The sequence below is a fragment of the Oryza brachyantha genome, chromosome 7 (assembly GCF_000231095.2).
Source record: "Oryza brachyantha chromosome 7, ObraRS2, whole genome shotgun sequence".
Taxonomy (NCBI): Eukaryota; Viridiplantae; Streptophyta; class Magnoliopsida; order Poales; family Poaceae; genus Oryza; species Oryza brachyantha.
In genome coordinates this window covers 18,209,788-18,222,999 of record NC_023169.2, presented here as the reverse complement: position 1 = coordinate 18,222,999, position 13,212 = coordinate 18,209,788, and the positions used below count along the sequence as shown (strand labels likewise).

The 13,212-nt window shown below is 42.7% G+C and overlaps 1 protein-coding gene, 1 long non-coding RNA gene and 1 pseudogene across 2 annotated transcripts; 2 read left to right on the top strand and 1 right to left on the bottom strand.

Annotated features, from left to right (window-relative positions):
- Positions 1-6,945: 6,945 nt before the first annotated feature.
- LOC121054979 (ethylene-responsive transcription factor FZP) lies at positions 6,946-7,890 on the top strand. Its single transcript, XM_040526281.1, has one exon. It carries the CDS (start codon positions 6,946-6,948, stop codon positions 7,888-7,890), a length of 945 nt encoding a protein of 314 aa, XP_040382215.1.
- Positions 7,891-8,222: 332 nt separating this feature from the next.
- On the bottom strand, positions 8,223-10,529 carry LOC107304616. The gene is made up of 3 exons (XR_001550694.2): positions 10,272-10,529; positions 9,567-9,652; positions 8,223-8,647 (listed from the first exon to the last, which is right to left on the bottom strand). It is a non-coding gene; the product is annotated as an uncharacterized LOC107304616 (long non-coding RNA).
- Positions 10,530-11,600: 1,071 nt separating this feature from the next.
- On the top strand, positions 11,601-12,931 carry LOC102703143 (annotated as a pseudogene).
- Positions 12,932-13,212: the final 281 nt, after the last annotated feature.

The window sequence follows — 13,212 nt, the reverse complement described above, 5'->3', positions numbered from 1 at the left end:
AGGTAAAAGCTAACAAAGTTGGGCTCTGCATATATACTTTTCTTCACACCCAAAAACACTGGGAGAAAAATGCTGTGATTAGTCTCAGAATGTAGCAGCACTAGTGTAGTCCAGTATGGAAAAAGGCAGGGGCAAAGCAAACCAAACACAATCCTTTGTTGCCATTTCGGGCGCTGCTGGCAGTGCAGTGCAGTGTCGTCTCGTCTGATCTCCAGTGTCCAGGCCTCACTCGATCACTCACTCACTCACTCACTCCATGGCCATCATCATCATCACCACCATGAGCGTGTGCTTGCGTGAACAGTGCTCTACTCCTATCCTTCTACCCCCGTTCCATCCATCCTCGCTGCAGCACATCAGCTCGATCGTCGCTTCCCCCTTATCCTCTACACGCACGACACTTGGGACTGCCCGGTCGGTCAAGAGCTACCACCACCACCCATCACATGCATACATTTGACACCTTATAGGCTATATACTAGTGTAGCGTGACACTGCCTGTAGAGTTACAATCAGCTCGCTTGAATTGTTACCTACATTACATGGCTGCCTTAATAATTTCACAGTTTTAGTCGCTCACAGCCACGTCAATCTTATGGGTGAGTTTGGTTCACGGATAAGAGGTTGAATGAGGTAAGATGTTCCATATTTTGTTAGCTATGATTATCACCTTCATTTCTTAATTTAATTTCTGTTTATGTTTATAAGTTAAAATTTTAAATTTTAACCCTAAATTTGAATTTAGTTTTAGAGTATTTTTATCGTAGCTTATTTTCTAACCTTGACTTTTAAATCCTAAGAACAAATATATACAAATTTTATTTAAAATTATTTTTATTACAAATATATAGTTTGTCTTTTTTGCTGAAAAAGCTAAATAATCACCGCTATCTATGTTGGTTGTTTGATTACGCGGATGGAATGCACCATTTTTTTCTTGGTCGGTGGACAAGGATAGATGGAATGGAAATACTAAATTAGTATTAATCAATAACAAAATAATTTTATTATAACAAATATTAATTAATAACTAAATATACTTAGTTATTCATATCCAGAACCAATCCTAAAATAATAAACCATTCCCTAGATCTCTTGCACTGTCAGAGGGAGATTTTTTTTAAAAAAAAACGCCGCAGTATTATTATTGTCAGACGGTAATTAAAAAGAAAGAAGCCGGTAGTAGTTTGCCCCAGTATAAACTACAAAGTGAGCGAGCGGCGGGGGAGTATGGCGCCGCGGCCGCGGCCGCGCCGGTGCATACGTAGCCGGCGCGCGCGCGCGCCCCAGCGCGGCGGCCCGCGGCGTGCGTGCGTGCGTGCTAGCCGATCGATCGAACGGCGCTCGGCGAGCGACCGGCCGGCCAGCAACACGCGCGCCCCTGCGCGCAGACGCCGTCACGCACGCACGCGCGGCGGGCGGCAGCTACGAGCGAGCGCGCGCCCACGTCCTGGGAGCGGCGCGGCGCGAGCGCGTCCATCTAGCCGTAGCTGCTGTGCTGCTATACTAGCAGCGTTCGCCGTAGCCGGTCGCTCGCTGGCTCGGCGTATGGAATGGAATGGCTGGCCCCTGTGGCTGGCGTCGCCCAGGGCACTGCGGCGGCGACACGTCGTCGCACAGGGGACGCTGTCACTCGCACGACCTACTGTTCCCTTGTACACGCACGCACCGCGATCTATAGCTACCCCTCCCGTTTTATTTATTTTACCTTACCATTTCGCCCCCGATCCCATAGCATATAAATTTACCGTATTGCAAAGACGATGTATATTATATTATATATATATTTATATATATATGTCGAGATTTATTATTAGTCCTAAAAAATACTAGACACACTCATCTCTTTTAAGAAAGGAGTAACAACAGCTAGAGAAACACACGGGGACTTTCTGGCTAACTCTAGCAAGGTTTGAAGCCTTACTTATATCTATTTAATTGATATTAGGTTTCTCCATATTATCTGGGTTTTTTTTTAAGTAACAACAGCGATGAGTGGTGCATCTGGTGTTAGATTATTGTTCATTTTCTGACTTGGTGTGATTATTGTTCATTTTCCTTTTAAATTAAATGTACGGTACAATAGTAGAGATCATAGACATACCCTGAAGCTCTCAATGATAATTATCCTCGCACTCTAATAATAGATATACATGCAAAAGAATATATATCTAGTGGTATATGTATATCTATCTACTACGCTACGCTACACTACACTACACTACACTACACATCTCCTCCATTCTTCTACCTGCATAGCCTTACCCAGCTTGCTGCTGCAGGGAGTGGTTGCTGCTGCATCCATCCATCCATCCATGATCAGGCAAAGCACACAAGTGGCCTAGCTGGGATATGACTGAGTTGGAGATGCATTTCATCTCTGTGTATAATTGCATGGATGGGGGGTGTATAGACTGTGTTGTGTGTAGAGTGTAGAGCCAGCCTACCAATGTATGGTCAGGAGCCCCCTTTTGCCAGGAACTGTACTCTCGTACTTGTCAGTTTTAGCTCCAACACATACACTCCTCTGTCTTCTCTGTTTCCTATTTCCTATTTCCTATCCCCTGCAACAGCTTCTTCTTCTACTCTCACTTAGCTCACTCTATCTGTCATATGACAAACAGTTTTTTAGCGCATGTTTGTATGTACACCGTTGTTTCGTCTACCTGCTGCCTGCCAATCCCAAGTAGAAAAAATTAGCATGAACTACCCCTTGTTCCAAGTAAACATGCAGGCTCATGTTAATTATTGTTCAGTCAAATGCATGATATATAATGCCATATTGCCATTGGGGGTGATCAAGCCAATTGGCAAGGATCATAGGAACTTGAAGAGAGGGAAAAACTTGATTGGTTCAGTGCCAAATCATCATCTTCAGTTGCGTAATTGCTTGTCATTTGGTGGTCGATATAAAATGGGACAAGTGTGCTGTAGTGCACTCTCCTCTTGGTACTTGGTCGCTTGTTTAATTAATCACATGGACACCAGCAATTACACTGTGACATCCGACTGTTTGACCAGTACGATAACCATGTCCAATTTGAGGGTTTGAACTTAATGTTATTTATTGATTGCCCTTAATTATCTGATAGTAATAGAAACAGAGCTTACGTAGTAAGCACTGGCAATTGTTAAGGCATCAAAGCTTACTAAACATATATACACGCATGGAAGAAAAGGAACAAATCATGATGTAGAAATTGAAATGGTATTCACCAAAATATATATCTTATGAAAGTTTTTGGAATTAGTATTATAAAATGAATAACAAATAAGCTGAAAATCCAGAGTTCAAATTTCAAATGATTAAAGTAAGCGTCTATGAGGACCTTTGTTTTGTGAGTGCACCTTTTCACTATTAAACTCTGTCTGATCTTCCTTTATTCAAACCACAACTTGGTGAGACAAATGTGCATGCCCCAAGTGGTCTTTTTCTACCTTTCCTTGATTATGTTTAGTGAACTGCCTTGAATACTTGTACAATTGCACACACACACATAAACACTCCTAGCATACATATATATTTTTTTGGTGTGTCTTTTCCACAAAACTTGTTGGTTCTATAAGGGGAGGTCCAAAGTCAAAGTAGTGCAAAGGCCACCCCAAAAACCCGGGTGACCCTATGGAATGGACAAGAACATGTGTCTTGTGTGTTGTGCTAGTTTTCATCATAATTAGCAGTTTTGGTCTGTGCAAATTAACTAACTTACATTTCTAGTACATCTTGTCAAGGCCATTGTGTGGAGCCTCCTTGTCCTTAGATTGTGCATGCCCCAAAGGCCCAAACTCCTTTTTCTCCCCCATCTCCAGTTGAACACCACCTTCTCCTCCTCCTCACACCTTTTCAGATATCTAGCTAGGGCTTGACCTGACCACATCTGGTGCATGCCCATCTTGCAAATATTTCACAGACCAACATATATATGCCAAATTCACACACAAGAGGAGGGGAAGTCAAGGCCATCAGATAAGATTTTTCCCTCCCTCTCTCTCTCTCTCTTGGCATGCACTCTACACATGTAGCCCTCCTCTCTTGTACTATACTTGCATTTGTAGGAAGCTATGGCATTAGATGCAAGAATTGCACCAAATGCAGCTCCTCATAAGAATCCAAATTCTCATTGTTCTCATGAGGGATAGAAGTCAAGGCTTTGTACACTCCAAGAAAAGCCTTTTCTAGATGCTCCTAAGTTAAAACTAAGAAGAGCGAGGAAATAACAGCACATGCTTTCACTAAGTGGGTTGATCCATTTAATTTATCTACACTAATTATGCTTAATCAATAGCAAACTTTTCTTTTCTCGAACACACAGAAGATCTGCACATCATTTCCTTAACAATAATAATAATAATATGGACGAGAATTCCGAAACTTCCCACCCTAGCAGTAAAGACACAAACAAGAACACTTAAGCTACAAGGGCCATCGACTTAGCCAACACCCCTCAAAGCTTAAGCACCAAAGTGCCTTTATCTACTGTATCCGTTTCGTATGGTAAAACCTAGCTTTTAGTTATGCTTATATTAATTCATTGATCAATATATATTATTTGTATATGTCTAAATTTGTTAGTGTATATATAAATTTAAGTAATGGTAGAAAGTCTTACATTATATAAAACGGAGGTATAACTAGTGACCGAAGCACCATTGGCATACTCGGAATTGTGCTATATTGAAAACACAATCGTTCCCATGCATGCTTCCAATTTGAAAAAAAAAAGAATCCATAGAAAATCGATCAAAATATATAGTATATCCACTAGAATGTTATGATGTTTTCTATTTGAAGCCTTTTACAAGATACATATTATTACAGTTAATTTAATTCCTGTGGAGGAGAAATTAGATAGGTGGGTGAAAAGCAGTATCCACCTCAGTTGTTGTTTTGCCCAAACCTCACATGGCACACACTCAACAGTCGGTCGAGCTGATGTTGCTGCTAATTAACATTGGATGCATTACCACCTTGAAGTTGATCAATACCTCTCTCCGGTTTTGGCTCTAGCTTAGCTCTCTCTCTCTCTTTTTGACTCCAGAAAGGCATCTATTAGGTTTATTAAAATGGATCTAGAGAGACATGAAAGGGATAGTTCTCTTGTTTTGCTGATTTAATATCACTCCTTTCGATTTGTTCTCATTTGAACCTAACACCGGCACGCACATGCGCACTAATCTATAGAATGTCCATTGTGATTAAATTATCAGCAAGAATTCAATGGGAATTGTGAGGGATAATGATCGTTACAAGCCATTTTATTTTTTAACTAATTTGTCTATAGCTAGCTCATGCAAACTAACAAAGCAAGGCTTCACTAGAGAAAAGGAGTCAAAGAAGGGGAGACCCACGTGGACCCTCACCTCATGTGAGTGTCACTCAAGGGTTGCATGAATGAATGGAACCAAGAGAAATACACCAAAAAATCTAACAGGGAATGCCATGAGAAAGAGTGCCCTTCTACACAATTTCACTGTTGTTCATCTTGTTTTGAGGGCAAGCTAACCACTCCATTTTGAAACTTTTCTTAATTACCCCTGCATATGCAATGAGGCATGCAACTAAGTATAGCTTTGAGTATTTCTTTTTTGTTGCATCTTTTTAACTTGCATGCATGCATGTATTGCGCAAGCAAGCACATGGTGGATACAAAGGAAAGCAAAGCCATATGGCCTGTAAAAAATGGGGCATTATTGTGTGTGTAGTAGCATTTTGACATGTACCATAATTATATATATATACAGCTATAGAAGTAGTATCTTGGAGCAAAGATTACATTTTTTTTTGTTGTTGTTGGAACACACAAACTACACTTGTTCAAAAAGGTGGATGACTAGGTACATATGTTCTCTTCTTTCCCTCATCCTTTTCTCACCCAGTGGCAGGCATCTTTTCATTATCTGATTAGTTTGTATTACTCTCTACTCAGGAGTGAATCATGACTCCATGCAAGCTTAAGGCAGTGTTCATTAGAAACTAGCTTAAACCATGCACAATTAGAATATATGTAGGACCAGCAAATTAAAGAGTTGCTTTGGCAGGGGCTTCTTGGTCACTAGCCTGATTAATGTGGCACTGCAGATGCTGCAGGCTGGTGTTGGACCCTTACAACTGTATATGTTTGTATGGCATACCCCCATATTATACCTAGGATGATACTAACTTACATGCATGTAGTGAGCTAACATTGTCATAAATGAAGTGTATGCATGATAACTAAGGGGAGAACATTCTAACTATTCTTAATTTTCAAGCAACACACCACATACACAAACACACATGCATGTAGCACACAACATTCCACTCTACTGGTCCTAAGGTAAATTAGGGCACACAAATCCAAACACACATTGGAAAACAAGATGCATACAAACTAACCTTCATGAAGAACCAGCTTTCCACTCCCTCTTCCTCCTAGAACTAAACAAGTGCATTAATTGCATCCATGCATGCCCATGCCATCTCATCCACGGTGACCAGGAGTGGTACGTATGGTGGTTAGAGTTTAATTCGTTGCTTTTTATTAAATAATTTATAGAAGTGATATTTAAACTTGTATGTTTATAGTGTGTTATATCTCATATTAATCTGTTTTGCTATTTTTAATAATATTTTACTGATTATTCAGATGACATGCATGTGACGAAAGGACCGATTCCAGCAGTGATCCCCCTCCAAGCCGCATTTAAATATAGTATGATATATCTTAAATTAATCTATTTTACTATTTTTAATAATATTTACTGACTATTTAGATGATATGTATCGGACGAAAAGATCGATTCCGACAGTGATCCCCCTCCAAGCCCCATTTAAATAGCACCCTTGCCTCCCTCCCCTGTGAGCACTACACACAAGCAGCTAACACCTCAAGCTAAGCTACCTCGAGCTTGGTCACTCGTATACCTAGCTAAAGCCTAGCTAGCTCACTCTCTCTTAGCATTGCCATGAACACTCGCAGCAGCAGCAGCAGCAGCGGTGGCACGAGCCAGGCCAGTCTCATGGCGTTCTCGGAGCCGCCGAAGCCGCCGTCGCAGCCGTCGCCGCCGTCGTCGCCGAGCGAGCGGCCGTCGTCGGGGCGCGGCAGGCGGCGGACGCAGGAGCCCGGGAGGTTCCTCGGCGTGCGGCGGCGGCCGTGGGGGAGGTACGCCGCCGAGATACGCGATCCGACGACCAAGGAGCGGCATTGGCTGGGCACGTTCGACACGGCGCAGGAGGCGGCGCTGGCGTACGACCGCGCCGCGCTCTCCATGAAGGGCGCGCAGGCGCGCACCAACTTCGTCTACACGCACGCCGCCTACAACTACCCGCCGTTCCTCGCGCCGTTCCACGCGCAGCAGTACGCCGCCGCCGCGCCGTCGTCCATGCAGTACGGCGGCCATGGGCACCACCACCACCACCACCAGCACGGGGTGGGCACGCCGCACATTGGCTCGTACGGTCACCACGGCCATGCCGCGGCGTCGGGCGCGTCCTCCGTCGGCGAGTGCTCGACGATGCCGGTGATGGTCCAGGTCGATCCCCACCGCTCCAGCATGTCGGCTTCGCTGTTGGATAGGAACGGCCACGACTTCCTCTTCTCCGGCGCCGACGACAACTCCGGGTACCTGAGCAGCGTGGTGCCGGAGAGCTGCCTCCGGCCGAGGGGCGGCGCGTCATCAGCCGATCAGGACATGCGGCGCTACTCCGACGCCGACGCCTACGGGATGATGGGGCTCCGGGAGGACGTGGACGACCTGGCGCAGATGGTCGCCGGGTTCTGGGGCGGCGGCGACGCCGCCGACCAGCTCGGCGCCTGCGGGTTCCCGGCGAGCGGCGGCGGCGCCGACATGGTCGTCGCCTCGTCGCAGGGCTCCGACTCCTACTCCCCCTTCAGCTTCCTCTCCCACTGAAGAATCGATCGATCATCGATCGAGTTGCACCGGCATTGCATGGCTAATCACGCACTTTGCCTCTGATCGATCATGCATATATAATTTCCTCTCTATCTTGATCAGATCGTGTTGATCTTGATCAGATCGTCGTTTCATCGAGCAAGCGATCGGGTAGTATAGCAGCAGCAGCAGTAGATGGAACAAGAATGAAGAGTGCATGGCTTGGCGCCATAGCTACTAGTTAATTAGCTTCTTCTTCTTCTTCAAATATGTACTTAGGCAGATGATGATCTCTCTTCTATATTAGCATTAGTACCTAGCCATCATGTTCATGCATGCATGCATGATATATTGCATGGCACAGCTTGTTAATTTCTAGCATCTTAATTAATCCATTAACCTCATCCAAAAATGTCCAATTTGATCCTGTCACTAACCTGCAATGAGCTGTTTGGATAGCTAACTTAACTAACTAAACAGATGAGGAGAATGGCGCCGCGAGAAGTACTGATTTGCTGAGCAGCTACTGACAGTGGAACAGTGGATTCAGAATTCAGAAAAAAATGAGAAGAACTGAAGAAGATGAGGCAGGAATACGACATGGCAAGAAGTACAGAAAAGCTGGGGAAAAGGAGGGAAGCAATTGAGACAGTTCAACGGAAAGCTCACTGGACAAGTGTCAAGCAAGCAACCCTTTCGTCAGGTACTTGATGCTGATTCCTCGCGTACGTCAGGTTCAGAATTTCAGATCGACTGTCCGAAATGCTCTATGCAACTGCATGCAGGGGGTTGCACACATTTTAGTACAAAATCAAATCGCTGTAGCTTGTTTTGATGTTGGATCGATCCATCACTAGTACACGCTTCACTACTATAGTACTTACCACATATTCTTCCCAGATGGACATATACATTTTTACAGTTATTTCCTCACTCAGTTCCATAATAGTATAAGGAATTGAAACACTCAGTTTATCCTCATTCAAACCCCCCATCGTTTGGTCTTGAGGACAAAGATTTATTGAAACTTTTGTTGGCTTTGCATTTATTTGCCTTAGTAAATTTTTCTATATTTGACTTTAAATCGCTATGGGACACACTTATAAAAGCTTTCTCAGTAATTTATTTTCTAGTCATTATATTAGGGCTTATATTCATCTATAGGAAAAACAGTTGCACTTTATTTTACCCCAACCACCCACCCATTCCCTATAGAACCTTTATTTTATAAGAGAGATCCTACCTTTTCTTCACGTCTCATTTTTTTAGAAAAACAATTCGTTACAACCCTTATATAATCATATTATGAGAGAGAGATAGTACCACATAAGTATACATATAATACAGTAGTCTTTATTTTGGACTGGTTTCCATGGTGTCAAGGTATTATTTAGTTTATTATGTCGGTAAAAGTTATTTTTGGTAAGCATGTTACCGGGTTACGCTACAATTGCTTCTGCTATGCTAAGTCGATGTGCATGTTTCTTCGTAAGTTTGCTCCTGCTAAGAAATGAATTGTAGGCTGGTATTCTATCTTGGAAGTAGAATATAATGGTGGCTAAATTACATTTCAAAATTATTGAGACCTACCAATTCAGTCAGGAATTCAGTCAGGAATAATGGTGGCTAACTTTGAATATATATAGTACCAAACAAAAAAAAAAAAGCTCTAGCATGTTATGAACAGTACTAACCAAAAAGCATATCTTCTATGAATATATCTCCCTCCAGGCTCCAGTACCTTCTAATCATGGAATGTTGTACCGACCGGGATCTTGTTCTTACAAAACATTGGACATTGGAATAGAAACAACAGAGCAGTTCTCAAAAAGAAAAAAAAATCAGAGCACGCATTAACATTGAAAGCAACAATACAATATTTTCGACAGTTACAGTGTTACACTATATTAGTAGCCTAGGGTTTGCCTAAATTCGTAATACTGGGATGTGTGAATATGTCTAATGTAATATATGAAAATGTTGATATGTTTTGAAACAGAGAGAATATTTAGCTAAATTACTCCTTTCACTTTAAGTGAAGCATCGATTTGATCCACTCATTGCTAGAGCCTAGAGCTCGTCAGCCGCGTCGAGAAAATTATAATAGAGCCGGCACGATGGAGACTAGATAGAAAAAAGACAATGTGCAACTGTAAAATACAGTATTGCACTGACTAATCTTAATACAATATTAAGACAAATATTGATTTTCCCTGCAAATTTTGACCTGTATACCGAGAAAAAGAACAAAACCTGGCTATATATTTTCTCAAATTTAGGTCAGAGTAACAAAACATGGCGGAATATTTTTCCCAAATTCAGGTCAGAACACAGTAAAATTTGATGTTAATATAGCGAGAGATTAAGGAAGGGAGCTGAGAAGTTGTCAGTTTGAATACCTAATCGGGATCATCGTCATCCTCTGGACACGGCTGGTCGGCGGCGCCCTTCCTGTGGCAGCGGACGACGACGACGCGGTCCTGCGCCTGGAGCCGCCGCCGCGAAGGAGAAGGCGGAGCGGGCGGAGCCACGCGCGGTCAATCTGCCGGGCGAAACAGAGGAGGACGTCGCCGGCGGCGGCGCAACGTGGCTAGGCCGCGCGCGGACAAGGGAGAAGCTGCTCGCTGCGTCCCATGAATCATCGATCTGTTTCGATCTATCGCGTAACAAAGCTCCATTACGTTTTTACTTCAGGATTATTTAATCTAGATTATTAAAAATAATTTAAAACATACAAATGGATTATTACGATAGATTATTACTCATTTTTGAGCCCATATATTACTGTGACGTAATAAGTTCCTTTTAAGGATGTCTTTTTTTAGATTATTAAGTGACAAAATAATTAATCAACTTGGCATCCATTATCTAACTTATAATAATATGGCTAAATAATTTATATATACTCACTTTGTTTATTTTCCTTTTTAAAAGGTAATAACTCACCTTCTTTTTTACTTATATCTTTAAATTTAAAAGAACTATTCTTTTTTGGTTAGATAGAAATTAGAGGACTATTAGATTGTACTCATTGTTAAAAGGGCATTGCGTGCGACAATTATCTTACATGACCATCCCTCTAAGCCTAGAACTCTAATCCCTTCTTTCTATATATATATATAGTTAAGACCCAATGATGAACTGCGGTTGAGCCACGTCACCCGTAAATCTTAGCCGTCGGATCTAATCTGGATGATTGGTAATGCGTGAAGCCCAGCCCACTTGCGGTTGCACTTCCTTCTCCTGCGTTCCCGTACTCCTTCTCCGCCCCGATGCCACCGCCAGGTACGTTCTCTCTCCATTCTCCTGCGCCCCTCCTTCTCCGCCTCGCATGGCGTCGCGCCGGGCGTCCGAGGCGAGATCCAGGTCCAAAGACAGTGCCGTTCTCTCCGCGCCTTCACTCGCACGCCAAGACGCCGTCGGATTTGGAGAAGTCGGACCACAGCACCCAAAACGGTGCCCCCAACTCCACCGGAGACATGGGCCGAGGTGGCGGCGTGGACGTGGTGGATTCGGTGGTGGCAAGGTGGTGGCGGGAGAACATGCTCGACAAGAGCCCCCTCCGATGCGGCCGGTGCTAACGCTAACCCCATCGTCGCCAAGGTCGTCCTCTCCCTCGACCCCCTCAAGTCCGAGGAAAGATCGCTCCAGGCAAGCGCTCCCTGCTCCCTGCTCCCCACTCTCCCTCCCGTCGCTAATACATCATCTCAAATGCATCCTTGCAGGATATGGCCGATCCGTGTGCCCAGTATTACGTGGAGGCATACTTGAACCAGCCCCAAGTGTTTTTTTTCCTTTAATAGCGATCTTAGGGTGTGATGTATTCGTTTTATAATCCATAGTACTGGCGGCTGAAAATAACGGGCCGGTAGCAAATTTGGATGGATTACACATATATATGTCGATTTTTTTCCAAGTCAATGCTGTGTTGTTCGAGAAAAGAAGTCAGTAGTGTGCTGGCATGTTGATTTTTACCCCACTTAACCTGTCAAAAACACAATGCTCTGATCACGGTAAGAAACTTTTACTGTGTAACAGGTTGTTTGTTCCCATATAGTTGAATGATGTTCTGCCTTGCTCACCTAATTTTGCCTTTGTTCTGGGTGTCGTAATGGAGGGCAGTTCTTGGAAGAGTGAAAGATTTCTTGGGAGAGATGGCAAAGGCGAACGACAAATTGCGGCTTGATGTAAAAGTATATTTCTAATTGATATTACATTAGATGGGTGTTTTTGCTGTTAATAAACTACAATTTATGTAATTTATTTTTAGAATAAGCGCCCTGAAGAGTATGATATAGAAGCGCTTACAGGAAATGAGAAGGAATATATTGAGATGGTAAACTGGATTGTCTTAGGTCCTGTTTGATTCTACTTAGGAATATGCTAATCTAGATTATTAGCAATAATCTGAAACAAACAAATAGTCATTGTGATATATGAAAAAAATATTTATCTGCTCAAAACAAAATCGTGGGGGTACAATTCAATTGTCCTAATCAATGGGCAAATAATTCTATTTTTGTAGGATTTGCTTCTTGGTGTAGCTGATATGCATTCAGAGAAAGCTGTAGAGGTGGATGAAGCAACAATGAACGGTTTCCCACCTGCAGGAAGGTCATTCACTTGCAGCTCATCTGACTCTGAAGATGATAGCGATGATAGTGACGAAGATGGCGGTGATGAACAAAACATGTCTGCCAAAGATGAAGATGAACCAGAGACTCAAACATCAAAAGGAAAGAAGCCCAATAAACAACAGTAAGATCATTGTTCTCAACTAGAATGGTAGCCATTCTTGACAAGCAAGGACATGAATTAGTAACACACGGAGCCAACACCTGGTATCAGGACAACTTGAAGAACAGACATCCAGATATCAGAATTGCCCACCGTTTTTTGCCCTAGAATACTCTAGGATTATATGCTACCTCACATTCTGAATTACATGAAAAATAAGCTTCCTCACATGCATATCATTCTCGATGAAGAAACTGTGAAAAACAATGAGATTTAGTACTTATATACTATTACTAGATACCTACTGTTTCCAGCTTACAATATTTACTACCTACAGTTTTCTGTAACCAAATAAAGAAAACTTACTTTTATATTTGCATAAATTTAACTCAGTTTATATAAACCCAATTATCTGGTGAAGATCTCGCTGTTCCTAAAAATATTCTGCTTGCAATGTTCCATTATAAGCCTGACAGGTGTTGTGACAGTGACTATAAATTTGCAACTCCTTGGACTTGAAACGAGTTGTCCATGCTTGGCACTTTTAGCAATTGATGATGCAAATATCACAATTAATTGGTCAGGTAGCAGAATGTCACGCCC

Coding starts and splice junctions, on each gene's coding strand:
- LOC121054979 (XM_040526281.1), top strand. CDS start 6,946: ATGAACACTCGCAGCAGCAGCAGCAGCAGCGGTGGCACGAGCCAGGCC.